The sequence below is a fragment of the Oryx dammah genome, unplaced genomic scaffold (assembly GCF_014754425.2).
Source record: "Oryx dammah isolate SB20612 unplaced genomic scaffold, SCBI_Odam_1.1 HiC_scaffold_19, whole genome shotgun sequence".
NCBI lineage: Eukaryota > Metazoa > Chordata > Mammalia > Artiodactyla > Bovidae > Oryx > Oryx dammah.
Window position 1 is genome coordinate 81,471,476 of NW_024070203.1, and position 19,953 is coordinate 81,491,428.

General features: G+C 42.1%; 1 protein-coding gene across 1 annotated transcript in view; it reads left to right on the forward strand.

Annotated features, from left to right (window-relative positions):
- The first annotated feature begins 6,674 nt into the window (after positions 1–6,674).
- The window catches only part of RAD54B (RAD54 homolog B), a 111,556-nt gene continuing 98,277 nt past the window's right edge, over positions 6,675–19,953 (forward strand). Inside the window, exon 1 of the mRNA XM_040261064.1 lies at positions 6,675–6,763. Coding sequence (XP_040116998.1) covers positions 6,684–6,763 — 80 coding nt within the window. The 5' untranslated portion in view covers positions 6,675–6,683. The remainder of the gene's footprint in view (positions 6,764–19,953) is intronic.

Below are 19,953 nucleotides of genomic sequence, written 5' to 3' on the forward strand. Positions count from 1 at the left end.
TGAGGTTGAGTAAACTCTGGGAGTTGGTGATGGACGGGGAGCCTGGTGTGCTGCAGTTCATAGGGTCACAAACAGTCAGACAGGACTAAATGACTGAACTGAACTGAACTGAAATATGCAGCTGCCTGCTGCTGCTGCGGTTGCCTAGGTATCCTCAAAAGAGTCAAAGAGTCAGACACTTCTGAGAGACTGAACTGAACTGAACTGAGGTATCCTCAAAGTATTATTTTGTAATGACCCTATTCTGGCTAGTGTATTTGTCATATATTCTTGGTTTTTTTGTTTGTTTATTTATTTTTTGCCATGCCATGTGCAGGACCTTCATTCCTTGACCAAAGATTGAACCTGGGCTACAGCAGTGAAAGCACCAAATCCTAACCACTGGACTGCCAGGGAATTCCCTAAGGGTTTCAAATGGAATAGCATTTGGCAGTATTAATTTTGAAAAAGATAATGCTGAATTGCAAGGTTTTAAATTTTAAAGCAAAGGATGAGACTAAAATAACCACGTGAAAATTCTTAAGACTTTTTCAAGTTAATAAATTTTAACAAATGATTTGTGTTGACAAACTATGTTATTCCTTAGAGTGAAGGTCTCTTTGTTTGCTACAGAGAGGCTTTGGGAGTATTTTGGTAAATGTTTGAAGTAGAGCAGGCCTTAAGGGGCTCTTAAGTCTGTAGCTGCTTTAAGTTTAGGGATGAAGCTTTTTTTCTGGTAGCCCTAGAATAGTACAGTTGCTATTTACTCTGACTAAACATTTCACCAGGCTCTGCTAGACTAATTTAGGGTCCTCTGGAATCATTGTTTACTTTAGATAAGAAATCAGAAGGAATTCACTTGTAAGCCAAAGTCATCTATAGCAAATATTATCCCAAAACTGCTCCATAAGTATGTGGAATTTTAAAAAGCTGCTTCTCTCCCAAACTCATTTTAATGAAAATACATAAAAAATTGGAAATGTAAAAGGGTAGGCACTAGTCCTGACTTTCCTGTTCATTAACTTGCTATGTGATATGAACAAATCAAATCATCAGTGGGGCCTCTATTTTCTCCTATACTCCTAAGTATAAAATGGGATTCATGTGATAAACCATAATGGAAAAGAATATGAAAAAGAATGTATATTTGTCATATAGGTGAGTCACTTTTATGTACAGCAGTAATTAACAGAACATTGTAATTCAACCATACTTCAGTAAAAAAATAGAAAAGTAAAGTACGATTCAGAATGTGTATACTGGAGAGGATGAATCAGAAGAGATGTTATTATAGATATTTATTGGACAACTGAAGTACAAAGTAGCAGTGCAAAATTGATGAAATGTAGTGACTAAGAGACAAGTAGAATAAACACAACTGAAAACGGAAGGGTATGCCATGAAAAGGAGGTATTCAAATTCTTTCCCCCGCCCCTCCATTCCCCCTCGTAGAAACGTTCAGCTGTGATGCTGGTGTTGGCTTATCAATTAGCCAATATTATGAAAACTCAATAACTAAAGTTATTTAAAAATTATAAGTTATTTTTTACTTTTACTTTCAGTAGTTCTAAGTTAACTGAACCTGAGGACACAGTATAATGTCCTTATAAAAAGTATTTAATTGTGATAACATTTTAATATTTAATTAATGATTGAAGAAGGAAAGGAACTAAAATTTACCATTTTTCTGCCCCAAAGATATCTGTATCCATAGAATTGCCTGGATGAAGATTTTTTATTTATTTTTTTTTGGGGGGGGGCCCACACCTCACAGTTTGTGGTATCTTAGTTCCTTCACCAGGGATTGAACCCTGGCCATGGCAGTGAAAACACTGAGTCTTAGCCACTGGATTGCTAGGGAATTCTCCAGGATGACTTTTTTCAAAAACTGTTTTCATTATCTTGTCCACATTCATAGTCATGGCCTCATTGTTTACTTGTTCGTTAAATTTTTTGTTCTTGGGGTCATGGCTTTAGATAGTACCATTACATGCTGATTCCTCTAAATTTCCAACCTAGACCTCTCCTATGTTGCCCCAGATTTGCACCTTGACATCTCCACCAGTGTCTAGTAAGCACTTCAAATCTGGACTATCCAAACTGAACTCATATTCCCTTAATGGTAACTGCTCTACTAATTTCATTTTCTCAATAAATGGTGACTCCATCTTCTGTTTCTCAAGCCTAAAACCGTAGTCATTTTTATTTACTCCTTTTCTCATACCCTGTAGCTCTGATTTGGCCTCTACCTTCAAAACATATCTTGACTGTAACTGTTACCACCTCTGCTGCAACCACCCAGGGCTAAGCCACCATTGTTTTCTGTCTCCATTATGTAAATAGTCTCCTTCTCTTTTTCTTGAAGTTACTCAGTCGTATCCGACTCTTTGCGACCCCGTGGACTGTAGCCCACCAGGCTCCTCTGTCCATGGGATTCTCCAGGCAAGAATACTGGAGTGGGTTGCCATTTCTTTCTCCAGGGGATCTTTGTGACCCAGCGATCGAACCCAGGTCTCCCGCATTGCAGGCAGAGGTTTTAACCTCTGAGCCACTAGGGAAGCCTAAATAGTCTCCCAACTCAGCTCAAAACACTCCCATTTCAGAATAAATGCCAGAGTCCTTATAATGATCCACAAGTTTCTACGTGATTTCTCTCTACCTTGTTATCTCTTTGACTTCATGTACTATTCTCTGAACTCTGAACTCTGCTTCAGCCACCAAATCCTCAGTATTCCTACTGCCCCTAAGTACATGATTACCAAGGGACCTTTGTTGAGGGAGGCTTTCCCTGGTTTCAATACCCTCCATCTCTGCTTTACTCTTCATACCGCTTTTCATTATCTAACAGTGTATATTAAATAATTTACTTACTTTTATATTATTAAAAATAATTTACTTATTTATCTATGCTCTTTATTGATTGTCTGTCCATTAGAAAGCAAAGTTCCATAAAGATAGGGATTTTTGTCTGTTTTACCCACTGCTATATCCCCTAGTGGGCTTCCCTTGTGGCTCAGATGGTAAAGAATCTGCCTGCAATGTAGGAGACCCAGGTTCAATATCTGGGTTGGGAAGATCCCCTGGAGAAGGGAATGGCAACCCATTCCTGTATTCTTGCCTGGAGAATTCCTTGGACAGAAGAGCCCAGTGAGCTACAGTGCATGGGGTCACGAAGAGTTGGACATGACTGAGTGACTAACACACATATCCCCCAGCACCTATAGTGACTGGCACAAAGTCAACCCCATTGGTAGACTTTGTGACTGAAATGCAGATAATTACAAATCATTTATGTAATAAATTATGTTAGTACTGAGAAATAGTTGTATTCTTTCTGACTAAAATGACAGGTATCTTTTTAGGCCATTTTAATCTAATATAATAAAATAATAAGTGAAGTAAAATATTTTGTGATGATGATTTTTATTAGAAAGAATAAAAAGTAAGGTTGACTGCTTCCCCCTCACAGACAATACCTATAAAACATAAATAAGTTGAAATTTACTGTTTCAAATAAAAGTATTTTATTTGCTATGTTCTAACTAGGACTGTATTTATTTTGGATTATACTCATCACTCATAGCTTTGCTTTTGTCCTTATCTTTACTGTAGAAAATGAGACCAAGCTTTTAAACCATGAACACAGAAATTTATGCTGTTATATAAGTAATAACATCTTTATTAAAAACACTGATTTTACCAAAATAAGGTCTAAAAATTGTAACAACGTATTATATAAAAAAAAGATAGCTACTCTACTACAATTTGGTAAAATTTAATACTCTAATTCTTCATGTATTTTTAGTTAATGGCTTTTGAAAATCAGGCTAAATGATAAAAACTATTCTATTTACACACTTTTAAGTGTTTTGTTCAAACTAGAATATTTTTCTACATACTACAGATGGTGTCCTGATTTGGAGGTAGTTTTACATTAAAGAGGCCAAGACCTATGTATTTCTAACTAATCACTATATTAAAAAGTGTGTGTGCATGCTAAGGTGCTTCAGTCGTGTGTCTTTAGGAGTGCGACCCTTTGGACTTGTAGCCTACCAGGCTCCTCTGTCCTTGGGATTCTCTGGGCAAGAATATTCGAGTGGGTTGCCATTCCCTTCGCCAGGGCATCTTCCCAACCCAGGGATGGAACCTGAGTTCCTTTAGTCTCCTGCATTGGCAGGTGAGTTCTTTACCACTAGCACCACCTGGGAAGCCCTTGACCACTTTTAAAACATCAATTCACTGATGTTTCCATTGTGTGCTTAGTCGCTCTGTTGTGTCTGACTCTTTGTGACCCCATGGACTACAGCCCGCCAGGCTCCTCTGTCCATGGGGCTTCTCCAGGCAAAATACTGGAGTGGGTTGTCATTTCCTCCTCCAGGGGATCTTCCCAACCCAGGGATCGAACTCAGGCCTCCCACATTGCAGGCAGATTCTTTACCTCCTGGGCCACCACTGGGTACCTAAAAAGAAGGGCTTCCCAGGTGTTGCAGTAGTAAGGAATCTGCCTGCAGGAGACCCAGTTAGATCCCTTTGTAGGGAAGACCTTGAGGAGTAGGAAATGGCAATCCTACCTGGCGTGTTTGCCAGGAAAATTTCATGGACAGAGGAGCCTGGAAGGCTATAGTCCAGAGGGCTAGAGAGGACTGGGCAACAGAGCACTCACGCACCTAAAAGGAACCTATTAATAAAGTTGTTGAAAGTCAGTTCAATTCAGTTGCTGAGTCATGTCTGACTCTGTGACGCCATGAACCCCAGCACGCCAGGCCTCCCTATCCATCACCAACTCCCAGAGTTTACCCAAACCCATGTCCATCAAGTCAGTGATGCCATCCAGCCATCTCATCCTCTGTCATCCCCTTCTCCTCCTACAATCTTTCTCAGCATCAGAGTCTTTTCCAATGAGTCAGCTCTTCCCATCAGGTGGCCAAAGTACTGGAGTTTCAGCTTCAACATCAGTCCTTCCAATGAACACCCAGGACTGATCTACTTTAGGATGGACTGGTTGGATCTCCTTGCAGTCCAAGAGACTCTCAAGAGTCTTCTCCAACAGCACAGTTCAAAAGCATCAATTCTTCAGTGCTCAGCTTTCTTCACAGTCCAACTCTCACAACCATACATGACTACTGGAAAAACCATAACCTTGACTAGATGGACCTTTGTTGGCAAAGTAATGTTTCTGCTTTTGAATATGCTATCTAGGTTGCTCATAACTTTCCTTCCAAGGAGTAAGTGTCTTTGAATTTCATGGCTGCAGTCACCATCTGCAATGATTTTGGAGCCCCCCCAAAATAAAGTCAGCCCCTGTTTCCTCATCTGTTTCCCATGATGTGATGGGACCAGATGCCATGATCTTCGTTTTCTGAATGTTGAGCTTTAAGCCAACTTTTTCACTCTCCTCTCTCACTTTCATCGAGTCTTTTTAGTCTCTCTTCACTTTCTGCCATAAGAGTGGTGTCATCTGTATATCTGAGGTTATTGATATTTCTCCCAGCAATCTTGATTCCAGCTTGTGCTTCTTCCAGCCCAGTGTTTCTCATGATGTACCCTGCGTATAACTTAAATAATCAGGGTGACAATATACAGCCTTGATGTACTCCTTGTCCTATTTAGAACCAGTCTATTGTTCCACGTCCAGTTGTAACTGTTGCTTCCTGACCTGCATACAGGTTTCTCAAGAGGCACGTCAAGTGATCTGGTATTCCCATCTCTTTCAGAATTTTCCACAGTTGATTGTGATCCACACAGTCAAAGGCTTTGGCATAGTCAATAAAGAAGAAATAGATGTTTTTCTTGAACTCTCTTGCTTTTTGATGATCTAGTGGATGTTGGCAATTTTGTCTCTGGTTCTTCTGTCTTTTCTAAAACCAGGTTGAACATCTGGAAGTTTACGGTTCAGTATTGCTGAAGCCTGGCTTGGAGAATTTTGAGCATTACTTTACTAGCATGTGTGATGAGTGCAATTTGTGCGGTAGTTTGAGCAGTCTTTGGCATTGCCTTTCTTTGGGACTGGAATGAAAACTGACCTTTTCCAGTCCTGTGGCCACTGCTGAGTTTTCCAAATTTGCTGACATACTGAGTGCAGCACTTTCACAGCATAATCTTTTAGGATTTGAAATAGCTGAACTGGGATTTCATCGCCTCCACTAGGTTTGTTCCTAGTGATTCTTCCTAAGGCCCGCTTGACTTCAAATTCCAGGATGTCTGGCTCTAGGTGAGTGATCACACCATTGTGATTATCTTGGTCGTGAAGATCTTTTTTGTACCTCATTTCTAAAATAAGGGTAACTTAAGAGATATACAGTAAAGAAAAAAAAATTATGTTTGTATACTATTTTTCGCAGCAAATACTGCTATTCAGACGACCATCAAACTGCACAAACATGTCCATGGAGACGTTCTCTTGATTTAAGAAATATGCCTTATGCGTCCTAGGATGTGGTCTCTAGCCTCAGCATCTACACCATATCTGAGTGTTGGCAGCAAACTTGCGAAATGAACCGCAACCCGAAGCCAAGTTAGAAGTGAGCGCTCGAGGAGACACAGAAAGGCGCTTGCGCAGTTATGCGAACTCGTCGTCCAATTAGAGACGAGGCGGTCACCTCGTCCAATTAGAGGTGAGGCCGACCCGGAACTGCGGGAGGAAGCTACTGCGCACGCGCCAGGGCCTCCTCCGCGATTGGCTGCCCCGAGGCGGGCGCCTTCAGATGCTCTGGTGTTGGGGGTGTCGCTCTCTACTTCGCGTAGCCCTGGTATCCGGGCCGTCGTTCTCTTCGGATTCTCGCCGGTGCGTCCCTGAAGGGGAGAGGCGTGTGAGGCTGTGAGAGGCTGTAGGCTTGTGTGGGACAAAGACGCGAGAGGCGCCAGAGCGAGCCTCCGAAGGAGGCGGGAGGGGAGGAAGGCTGCGGCGTAGCTGCGGCCGCTTCCTGCCGGTCTGGGAGTGCCGATGGGGGTCTCAAGTCTGAGGGGCGCTTGGCTGCCGGCTTTGGGGCGCTGGTGCCGGAGGGCGGGCCTTGGGGCGCGTCTGTGGTGGGGAGGCCTCCGGGAGAGGCGACTCCGTGCGGTGGTGCCTTCGCTCCCGCCCTCCCGCTCACCGCCTGTGGCCCTTGGGTGTCTTTCTTCAGGATTCAGCTATACTCTCCTGCGCGGTATTAATTAGAATTAACTAAGTAATGGAAGATTTTTTTTTTTGTTTAGCGGGGCTACAAAAATAAAAGGAGCGACTTGAGTTACGAAGGGAAATAACGGTAACTTGTCTGCCTGCAATGGGGGAGACCCATGTTCGATCCCTGGGTTAGGAAGATCCTCTGGAGAAGGAAACGGCAACCCACTCCAGTATTCTTGCCTGGAGAATCCCACGGACAGAGGAGCCTGGTGGACTACAGTCCATGGGGTCGCAAAGAGTCGGACACGACTGAGCAACTTCACCTTTCTTCTAATGGAGTTGGAAGGCGGAAAGCAGAAACAGCAGGGGAGGTGCGTTGTTGGTTCTTGCCTGTTGTATTTGCATTCTTGCATCCTAGAGGTTTGATGATTCTCCTCCCACGCCCGCCTCAAAGCCAAACAGAATCCTTAGATTCTGGTCAAAATCTCCTTTGTCCAACTTCATCTTTTGCTAGACCCTCTCTCGGGACCTTCCTCAGCTCTAGTCTCATAGAAGGTTATGTGCGAGTCGTCTAATAGTAATTATCATAGATAGTAACATTACAGATAACACCGAGTGTTTACTGTGTCAGACTTTATTCTAAGTACTTTAGGTATTTGATTTAACCCCCCCAGCCGTCTTATGAATAATCACTATTATGTTGTCCTTGCTAAGTCCTGTCCGACACCATGGTCTGAAGCCTGTCAGGCTCCTCTGTCCATGAGATTTTCCCCGGGGAAGAATAGTGGAGTGGGTTGACATTTCCTTCTCCAAGGGCTTTTTCCCGACCCAGGGATTGAACTCATATCTCCTGCATTACAGGCGGATTCTTTACCACTGAGCCACCAGGGAAGCCCAAGGAAGTTATGTAAACTGTTGAAGATCACATGATAGAAATGTCAGTCCATACTTATATTTAGGCATTTGCCTCAAAAACTGTATTCTTAATTGTTGCACAGTGCAGTGGGTTAAATTGCCTGGTAATATAGGCCTTCTGATGTGTCATTAGCCTGGATTTGCCACTTTACTTAGGAGAACAGAAATAGGTGTTAGAATATAAAAGATGTTAGAGCATCACAGCAGAGCTGCCAAATGGGTGTTATTTTTAGGGCCTGGGAAAGGGCTCAGAAAGCACTAATTTAAGAAGTAATAAGGATTCAGAAACATTTAGGGGAAAGTATACCAAAGTCTTTGACTGTGTAGATCACAATAAACTGGAAAATTCTGGAAGAGATGGGAATACCAGACCACCTGACTTGCCTCTTGAGAAACCTATATGCAGGTCAGGAAGCAACAGTTAGTACTGGACATGGAACAACAGACTGGTTCCAAATAGGACAAGGAGTATGTCAAGGCTGCATATTGTCACCCTGCTTATTTAACTTCTATGCAGAGTACATCATGAGAAACGCTGGGCTGGAAGAAGCACAAGCTGGAATCAAGATTGCCCAGAGAAATATCAATAACCTCAGATATACAGATGACACCACTCTTATGGCAGAAAGTGAAGAGGGACTAAAAAACCTCTTGATGAAAGAGGAGAGTGAAAAAGTTGGCTTAAAGCTCAACATTCAGAAAACGAAGATCATGGCATCTGGTCCCATCACTTCATGGCAAATAGATGTGGAAACAGTGGCTGACTTTATTTTTCTGGACTCCAAAATCACTGCAGATGGTGACTGTAGCCATGAAATGAAAAGACGCTCACTCTTTGGAAGAAAAGTTATGACCAACCTAGATAGTATATTCAAAAGCAGAGATATTACTTTGCCAACAAAAGTCCGTCTAGTCAAGGCTATGCTTTTCCAGTGGTCATGTATGGATGTGAGAGTTGGACTGTAAAGAGAGATGAGTGCTGAAGAATTGATCCTTTCCAACTGTGGTGTTGGAGAAGACTCTTGAGAGTCCCTTGGACTGCAAGGAGATCCAACCAGTCCATCCTAAAGGAGATCAGTCCTGGGTGTTCATTAGAAGAAATAATATTGAAGCTGAAACTCCAGTACTTTGGCCACTTCATGTGAAGAATTGACTCATTGGGAAAGACCCTGATGCTGGGAAAGATTGAGGGTAGGAGGAAAAGAGGATGACAGAGGATGAGATGGCTGGATGGCATCACTGATTCAATGGACATGAGTTTGGGTAAACTCTGGGAGTTGGTGATGGACAGGGATGATGGCATACTGCAGTTCATGGCCTCGCAAAGAGTTGGACATGACTGAGCGACTGAACTGACTGAACTGATACTGGTGTCTAGCACTTCCTCAGTGGCATGGTGGTGAAGAATCCTCCTGCCAAGCAGGAGACCGTGGAAGCTGCGTATTCAGTCCTTGGATCAGGAAATTAAGTACGAAATGGCTCCCCCCTCCATATTTGTGCCTGGAAAATTCCATGGACAGAGGAGCCCGGGCGGCTACAGTCCATGGGGTCGCAAAGAGTAGGACACGACTGAGCGCACACACATAATGATATCTGCAGTTTACTCTGAAATGCATCATCAGCAAGTTAGATGGATTGGTGGATGCCTAAGGGCATATATAAATGGCAGAGCTAGAAATCAAGCCATGGCAGGCTGGCTTCAGAGTGTTTTCTTAATCCCCACTTTGCTGGTTTTCCCTTACCTGCATACTCAAATTCATTAATATTTTCTTTAGTATGGGATGAGAAGGGTTGAAAAATTAGACATGATAGGATTTAGGTGTTGAAAAGTTTAAGGTTTAAGATAGTGATTCTTAAATGTGAGATTTAGGAGCACCAGTGGCAATGCTTTTGGCTGAGATATTTGGACAGCCTTTAGCAATTGTCAGTTGAGTCTTAATAAAGCCACTAGTGTGTTTGACTAAACCGGGGCAATGAGGGTAATCAGCGCAGTGAAGGGTGTAGAACTGGCCTGCCTTGTTGAAGTACCTAGCGAGTAAAATGGGTTCCTCAAATATTTTGAAGTTTGAGGGGAGTTCTCTGGGTTGGGACAGTCTTTTCCAAATAGGCTTTAGCTGCAGAAGAGGTGGTAGATTGTTTGTAAGGGGGAAGGCTTTAGTCCAGCGTGAAAATTTACAGACCATGACAAAAACATGTTTTTATCCATAAGATGAAGGAAGTTGTGTGAAGTCCATTTGCCAGACCTCAAATGGTCCACTAGTCAGTTTAGAATATCTGGGAGAAGTACTCTCAGGTTCCCTGGGTTGTATTTTATACAAGCGGGACAAGTGAGGTAGGCACTTTTTTGTGGCCTTGTTAATATTTCCTCGTAAACATTGATTCATGAATGCTATCATTTTGTCAGTAGACCAAGTGGTATTATGTACAGTGCTTGCAGTAGCAGTTCAGTCGCTCAGTCGTGTCCCACTCTTTGTGACCCCATGGACTGCAGCATGCCAGGCCTCCCTGTCCATCACCAACTCCCAGAGTTTACTCAAACTCATGTCTACTGAGTCAGTGATGCCGTCCCCTTCTCCTCCCACCTTCCATCTTTCCGAGCATCAGGGTCTTTTCAAATGAGTCAGTTCTTCACATCAGGTGGCCAAAGTATTGGAGTTTCAGCTTCAGCATCAGTCCTTCCAATGAATATTCAGGACTGATTTCCTTTAGGATGGACTAGTTGGATCTCCTTGCAGTCCAAGGGACTCTCAGGAGTCTTCTCCAACACAACAGTTCAAAAGAAGTTCAGAAGAATCGATGCTTTTGAAGTGTGTATAGTGCTTAGGAGAGAGAATTTTAGAGTCTTTAGTAGAGTGGGTAGTTATTTGGTCCAAACCAGAAGCTTTCTTGATATTAAAATATCAAGCCATCAATTATTGAATTTCCAATCTTGTTTTTCATTTTCTGAAGCCACTTGTTGGGCTTTTCTAGCCAGTTTTCTAAGTTATGATTTAGAAGAATATCCACTGGGACCGTGAAAGAGCTTTGGCTGCTGTTGGTTCCTTTAAGGGGAGTATTTCTTGTGGAAATGTCAGCAGGGTGATTTCCCTTAGCTTTCAGAGAGTCAAGTTTAGCAGAATCTTAATAATGGCTAATGTGGCAGGTAAAAGTAATACATCCAATCACTCCTGAACATAGGGATCTTTTAAAATTTTATTCCTGCTGAAGTAAGGAAGCCACATTGCTTCTACAACATTCCAAAATCTTGAGCTGCTCTGAAAGCATATCTACTATCAGTGTAAATATTGACAGTTTTGCCCTTGGCTAAAGTACAAGCTCATGTAAGATTATATGATTCAGTTTGTTGAGTTGAAGTAGTAAAGGTGCTACCTCAACACTATCAAAAGGAGTTCCAATATTGTCACTCTCCCAGACATCAGTGAACCATAAAATGTCAGTGTTACCCAAAGGAATTTTCTGCAGATCATTCACAAGGAATCAGATGATCCCTAAGCATTAAGCAGTTGTGAGGGACTTGGTTGACAGAGGGGAGAAGAGTAGCGGGAGGGTCAGCTTATTACACTGTATAAGTGTTACGTAAGGAGTGTTTAACAAAAGGACTTCGAGGCAGCTGACTTGGAAATGTTGAATTTAGGAGGATTTCTGCGTCATGAGTGTTAAAATGAGGATCCCACAACTATTTTCTTGATGGTCTTAACCAAAACAGCAGTGGCAATAATGGTTGTAATTCCCTGCGGGTTGTTGGTGGTCCCCATGTTTTTGGATGAGTATGCAAGGGCATTTCCTTCCTTTTCATACACAAAAAGGAAATCTGATAATTAGAATGCCCAAGGGCAGGTGGGTTCATGAAACTTGTTTAAGGCCTCAAAGACTATGTTTTCCGGTTCTTCCTATAAAATTGGTTCCTGTTCTTTAGTAAAACATATGGAGGATTGGCCGTAAGAGAAATTTAGAATGTTACCAAAATGATAACCGATTAGCCTAAGAAAGCCTCATAGTTGACGGTTTGTTTGGGTTTGGGCTTCCCTGGGTGGCTCAGCTGGTAAAGAATCCACTGGCAATGTGGGAGACCTGGGTTCAATCCCTGTGGTGGAAAGACCCCCTGGAGAGGGGAATGGCTACCCACACCAGTATTCTGGCCTGGAGAAATCCATGGCATCACAAAGAGCTGGACACGATTGAGTGACTTTCACTTTCATTTTGGGTTTGGGGAAACCTAGTACACAGGGGCTTCCCTGGCGGCTCAGAGGTTAAAGCATCTGCCTCTAATGCAGGAGACCTGGGTTCGATCCCTGGGTCGGGAAGATCCCCTGGAGAAGGAAATGGCAACCCATTCCAGTATTCTTGCCTGGAGAATCCCATGGACGGAGGAGCCTGGTGAGCTACAGTCCACGGGGTCGCAAAGAGTCGGACACGACTGAGTGACTTCACTTTCACTTTCACTTTAGTACACTATGAAGACTATCTGGATCTATACACAGCCCTTGTTCTGATACCAGATGCCCTAAATAGTGAACCTTGGTTTGGGCAAACTACAATTTTTCCTTGGTGGTTTTATGTCTTATAAGGCTAAAACCTTTAGCAAGTGGATACTGTCTTCCAAGGAGGCAGCTTGAGAGGGAGAGCAAAATAGCAAGTCATTCACATATTACAACAGAGTAGAACCTGTGGGGAACTTTTTATCATACAGATCAGCCTCTAGGGTTTATGAGAAATAAGGAGGACGCTCAGTAAAACCTTGAGTTTTTACTGTCCAGTTGAGTTTTTTCTTCTCTAGGGCAAAAAGGCATTTTGTAGCTTCAATCGACTGGAATGCTAAAGAATACACTGATAAATCAGTTGCAGTAAATAATTTACTTCCAGTGAGAATGGATTTTAGTAGAGGGTTAGGAACAACAGCCGAGGTGTCAAGAGATAGCAGTGTTGTTTATTGCTTGGAGGTCCTAGGGCAATTCTACCTTTGGCCTTTCGGTTTTCTCACCAGTAAAATGGGAATGTTAAAGGAGTATAACTAATACTAGGAACTGTAAAGTCTTGAGCCTTGTAATCTGTTACGGGTTTTATGCCTTGAAGGGCTTTACTTGTAGGGTATTAATTAATTTGGGGGCAGGATTTGAAGGATCTATTAGAATCTTGATGGGAGTGTGTGTGTGCCTGCAAGCTTGCTAAGTCGCTTCAGTCATGTCTGACTCTTTGCGACTCTGTGGACTGCAGCCTGCCAGGCTTCTCTGTCCTGGGAATTCTTCAGGCAAGAATGCTAGAATGGGTTGGCATGCCCTCCTCCAGAGTATCTTCCCGACCAGGGATCGAAATGGCAGGCAGGTTCTTTACCACTAGCGCCACTTGTAAATATCTCCCTTGATGGGAGATGCACTGTGAATTTTGCCAACTTCAGGTATAGATTTTCCCGATAAGAAGAGTGGTAGCTGATTCAGTAGGGACAGATGATCTATGTTTTCTGAATCAGCTCTAGTAACATGAGAGATGAGGCAAATACAGGTTGTCGAAGATAATTCCATTCACCTGGTTGGTTGCTTTACTGCTATAAAAACTCTAGAATTACTTACCCTTTGGGAGAAAGAAGTTCTGGCATGAGACTTTTCTAAAGAAGGATCAACCTAATAAGTGGGTTTGGGCAGAGAAACTAAGGGGGAAAGGGTGTGTATTTCTCAAGTGGCCTAAACAAAAGGGTATAGATTCAGAGACAGGAATCTATTGAAGTTCATTAGAGATCCCCACTATTGGAACTATTGTAGTACTCTGAGGCAGAGGCTCCTTTTTGTAGTGGTGTTGAACACTGAGAGTAAGGCTCTGATGTCCTTTAAGAATGAAAGAGACTCATCCTCAATCTGGCAGATGTTTCTGCAAACTTTTAAGAGGAAGAATTGGAAAGAACCCCTGTAGCTTCTCAGAATCCCTTCATTGACAATTGGGAGAATGTTGGAAAGGCTGGTTATAGGGCTAATGGCACCTGAAAGTGCTTAAATTTGTAACAGTCTCTTTCCAGTGTCCTGACTGTTTGAAATCGTAGCAAAACTAGGAGGGCTTTGGTTTCATTTAGGGTCTGGACTTGAATTTATTTCCTGGACTTCAATATTAAGAATTTTGGCAGGCTTTCTTTGAGGTGACTCATCTAGAGTGTGAGAGAGCTGGTTTGCTAGATTAGCTAAATCTGGAATAGGCATAGTTTTCCATCCTATCCTGATCCATTTTATTAGAAGAGAAAGGTCCTGGTTCAGCCATTAATGAACTTAGAGTTAAAAGCTACCTAGGTGGAATCAACATCTGAAGGAAAAAACAGAGTTTTTAAAAAAAAAACAATTTAAAGTTGGAATAGTTATGAACAGATTAATCAGATTTCTTTTGTGCAAGTCTGAATTTTGTTCAAATTAACAGTCTTTGCAAAAGTCTGTGAAAATGCCTGATGAAGTCACCTGGAGATTGCTTGAGCCTGACCATATAAGTTGGTGGACTAGTCTCGGGTTGTAATTCTAGAGACCTTTCAGTATTTTCCCAATTAGCATGTGTGCCTTTTTTTTTTCCCCCCTTGCCATGCTTGCATGGCTTGTGGAGTTTTAGTTTCCTGACCAGGGACTGAACCCCAGCCCTGACAGTGAGTGCATCCATTCCTAACTAGCACACTGGCAGGGAATTCCTCCACGTCAGCAGTTTTCATACTGTGGACCTGACTTCGCTGACACACATATGAACTAGCTGATAAAAGTTGGAGAAACCAGGTTGATAAGTTTGAATGATTATACTAAACTCCGATACAAACCTGTGAGGATCTTTGTTTACTTTTGGAAAATCTTTGACTATTGCTTGCAGTTTAGCTTTAGTTTAGGGTTTATAAGAAAGCAAGAGTTTATCCTCTGGGTCCTCAGAAAGCTTAATTTTAAAAGGCGGGTTCTGATATGTTCAGAGGAAAAGAGGATAGGAGACTTTTAGTGAAAAAGGGAAATTCCACTGGAGAGTTATTATGGGGGAACTGAGGGTGAAGAGGAAGTGTAGGTGGTGTGGAAGGGAAGAGAGATGGCGCAGAGGGCGGTCCTCAGCATGAGGGCTGAGGAAGAGGGGTAGAGGATTTTGAAGCTTTTTTACCTTTCTTTGTTTGCATCAGCTAAGATGTTATTTTGCAAAGAGACAATTTTAGGCTCTTGATAACATTTGGAAACCTCAGAATAGCAATCAAAATACTCATTTCCTTCAGTTTTGGGAATTTTAGAACTATGGTTGGCAAGTTTGGGAATTTCACAAGTTCCTCCTAATGGCCGTTGATGTTCTAAATTGCTTTTGGGTAGGTTGGTCCATTTAGCTGGAAATGTGCATGCAGGACTAGTTTTTAAACATAAAATCGGCCAGAGTCCCTGTAGTGGTAGAGTGCACCCTCAAAATAATTTAGGTAACTGGGATCCCATTTCTCAGTTTTTCCTCTGCAGTGAAAGAATAAGTTTCAAAAGCCTAAAAAGCTCAAATACCTTGTAGGTCTAATACCAGCCAGTTCTAAGGGAACAGCCCAGTCATACAAGAGCCAAGCTAAAAGCTGCTCAGCAAAACTGTAGTGAAACAGCCTAAATCTGTGGGAGCGAGCCCAAAGGTTTAATAGTGAAGTTCCACTAGAACAGCCCATTTCAAAGGGAATCTGGCCAAAGGCTGAACTGGCACATTTCCGGTAAAACAGTCCTTGTTCTAGCTGGAGGCTAGTGCAGTTATAGTTGAAACAGCCTGTTTTTAGTGTCAGGCCAGAGTGCCAAATGAGTACTCACAGACAGAACTAGGCCTTAAACAGAAAGAATGAGTTCCTGAAACAGATCCTGAATAAAACCTGGAGAGCTTCAAAACCCAAAGAGGATGTAAGCTCAGATCCAGGAGAAAGACTTACTCTTGAGCCCCAGGGTTTAAGAAGAAAAGCACTGGGCACCAATGGACTCAGTGTGGGTCCTGCACCTGTTTGCTAATCAGCCTTGGAGTCATCACGGGTCTTCTCTGGATCCCGGTCTGGGCCACCAAACTGTTGACTTTAAACAAATAGACTGCCAATTATTTCTCCGGGTAAAATGGATTTACTTGGGATCAGCAAACAGCTGCAGTTTGCGGTTTGCAATCATGGTGAGCCATGTGCAAAACCTGCACACCCAGGAGAGGAGAACACTTTATAGGTTGGGGGAGGAATTGAGAAGGCTGTTGTAGGACTTCCCTGATAGTACAGTGGATATGAATTCGCCTGCTAGTGCAGGAAACATGGGTTTGATCCCTCGTCCAGGAAGATCCCACATGCTGGGATGCAGCTAAACCCCTACAGCAGGACTTCTGGAGCCCCCACTCTAGAGCCTGTGCTCCCCGTCAGTGGAAGCCACGCCAGTGAGAAGTTCATGCACCACAACAAAGAGTAGCCCCCGCTTGCTGCAACTAGAGAAAGCCCGTGCATAGCAGGGAGGCCCAGCCAAACCAAAAGTAAATATAAAAGGGCTACGGTAAACCAAGAGTCCATTGGAGGACAGTTTGAAGTCTAGTGACTTTTCTTTCATTTTCAACGTGGGGTTGTAGTTCCCTGACTAGAGTCCACCCTGAGGCCTCCCCTCCACACCCCTCCACAGTGGAAGTGCAAATTCTTAACCAGTGGATCACCAGGGAAGTCCCAGTAGTGACTTTTCATTGGCTGAGTTTTGACAGTTTTATTGGCTGAGTTTTTGCCAGGCAAGAAGAAGGTTCTTCTTGTAACTGTTGGTCGTTGCTATCATAATGTACTGGGAGAGCTTCTCCTTCTGGCCTCTGGTCTGTATGTTAGTTGAGATTTCTGTAAATTTTTATACCACTGCTGATCCCTCAAACTATATCCAGATTGGTTATTTATCAGATAGTCATGTATTTCCTCATTTTTATGTTGCTGAAAGTGGGAAAGGTCTAGCCAGCAATGATGGCATGTCCCAGCTTAATTGGCTCTAGTTCTTTTTTTCTTTGTAGAAAATTGGAAATACACAGTAAAAAAGTCAGAAGAAAATAAAAATTACTGCTACTTCTGACATCTAGATATAATGTTTATGTTGTGGCATGTGTTTTTCTGGTCTTTTTAAACTCTCTATAGTTGTGTAATTTTCAGTTAATAATTCAATGTGTACACTTAGATGACTTTTAACAAACTTGTAACCACACTGCGATATGATGGAGCTTACCTTGATCCCACCCGAAAGTTCCCCATGCCCCTTTGCATTCTAGTCTTTAGCACAAACTCACATACTATTTTTTTGTCTTTTTCTTTTATAACATTGAAATGTTGCTGAACATGTTTGGTAGCCATTTGTGAAATTAAAATTTACTGTTTTTAGAGCATTTTAGGTTTAGCAAAGTGGAGGGAGATGTTTTAGGTTTACAGCATTAGGTTTAGGTGGAGATTTCCCACGTACCCCTGCCTCCCCTTGTTATCAGCATCCCTCACCAGAATGGTACATTTGTTACCGTTGACACACGTAAGCACCCAGAGTCCGTAGTTTACACTAGGATTCATTATTGGCCTTGTACATTTTGTGCATTTGGACAAACATGTAATGACATGTATCTATCATTAGGGCATTATATACTACACTTTCTCTGCCTTAAAAAATTTTGTGGTCTGCCTTTTCATCTCTGCCCCTCCCCTAACCCTTGGCAACCACTGATCTTTTTACTCCATACTTTTGCCTCTCTAGTTTTCTAGGATGTCACATAGTTGGAATCATATAGTATGTAGCCTTTTCAGATTGGCTTCTTTCATTTAGTGATACGCATTTACGGTTCCTCCATGTCTTTTCATGGCTTGGCAGCTCTTTTTCTTTTCTTTCTTTCTTTTTTTTTTGTTAAGTGTTGGGTAACATTCCGTGGTCTGAATGCACCACGGTTTATTTGTTTATTCACCTGAGTGCTTGGTTGCTTTCAAGTTTGGGCAATAATGAATAAAGGTGCGGTAAAACATTTTTATGCAGGTTTTTTTCAACTCTTGTTGAAAGGAGTTTATCCTATGATAAAAATATGTTCAATTTTTGTAAGAAAGTGCCAAAATGTCTTCCAAAGTGGCTGTACCATTTTGCATTCCCACCAGGAATGAATGAAAATTCCTATTGCTCCACATTCTCACCGGCATTTGGTATCGTCTGTTTTGGATTGTCTTCATTTTTGATGACATATGATGTGGAGCATCCTTTCATGTGCTTATTTGCTATTTTATATCTTTTGTGATATGTCTTTTAAGATCTTTGGCCCACTTTTTAACTGGATTGTTTTATTGTTGAGTTTTAAGATTTCTTTGTATATTTTGGATAATAGCCCTTTATCAGATGCCCCTTTTGCTGGTATTTTCTCCTAGTGTGGCTTGTCTTTTCATTACCTTGACATTGTCTTTGCAAAGCACAAGTTTTAAATTTTAATGAAGTCTGGCTTATCAGTTATCTCTTTCATGGGGTTTTTCCTTGGTGTTGTAGCTAAAAAGTCATCACCATACCCAAGGTCATCTAGATTTTCTTCTGTATTATCTTCTAGGAGTATTTTCGCTTTGTGTTTTACATGTAAGCCTATGATTCATTTTAAGTTAATTATTCTGAAGAGTGTAAAGTCTTGTTTCTAGGTTCATTTTCTTTGCATGTGTGCATGCATGCTAATTCACTTTAGTTGTGTCTGACTCTTTGCGACCCTATGGACTGTAGCCTGCCAGGCTCTCCTGTCCGTGGGATTCTCCAGGCAAGAATACTGGAGTGGATTGCCATGCCTTCCTCCAGAGGGTCTTCCCGACCCAGGGATTGAACCTGCATCTCTTATGTTTCTTGCATTGGCAGGCCAGTTCTCTGCCACTAGCACCACCTTGTTGTTATTGAGTCGCTCAGTCGTGTCTGACTCTTTGCGATCCCATGGACTGCAGCACGCCAGGCCTCCCTGTCATTCACCATCTCCCGGAGTTTGTTCAAACTCATGTCCACTGAGTTGGTGATGTCATCCAACCATCTCATCCTCTGTCGTCCCCTTCTCTTCCTGCCTTTAGTCTTTCCCAGCATCAGGGTCTTTTCCAGTGAGTCAGCTCTTCGCATCAGGTGGCCAGAGTATTGGAGCTTTAGCCAATCCTTCCAATAAATATTCGGGGTTGATTTCCTTCAATATTAACTGGTTTGATCTTGCTGTCCATGGGACTCTCAAGAATCTTCTCCAGCATCACAGTTCGAAAACATCAATTCAGCCAACATTTGCTGATTCATAGAGAAAGCAAGGGAATTCCAGAAAAACATCTACCTCTGTTTCATTGACTTTGCTAAAGCCTTTGACTGTGTGGATCATAAAGTATGGAAAACTTTTAAACAGTTGGGAATACCAGACCATCTTACTTGTCGCCTGAGAAATCTGTATGCAGATCAAGAAGCAACAATTAGAACCTTATATAGAACAGTTGACTGGTTCAAAATTGAAAAAGTGGTATGACAAAGCTGTTTGTTGTCACACTGTTTATTTAACTTATATGCAGAGCACATCTTGTATAATGCCGGGCTGGATGAGTTACAAGCTGGAATCAAGATTGCCAGGAGAAAATATTAACAGCCTCAGATATGCAAATAATACCACTTTAATGACAAAGTGAAGAACTTAAGAGCCTCTTGATGAGGGTGAAAGAGGAGAGTGAAAAAGCTTAAAACTCAGTATTAAAAAAGACTTAAGATTGTGGCATCTGGTCCCATCAGTTCATGGCAAATAGAAGGGAAAAAGGGGGAATCAATGACAGATTTCCTCTTCTTGTACTCTAAAATAACTGCAGATGGTGATTGCAGCCATGAAATTAGAAGATGATTGCTTCTTGGCAGGAAAACTATGACAAATTTAGATAGTGTATTAAAAAGTAAAGACAACACTTTACTGACAAAAGTCTGTATAGTCAAGGTCTTTCCAGTAGTTGTGTATGGATGTGAGAGCTGGACCATAAAGAAGGCAGAGTGGCAAAGAAT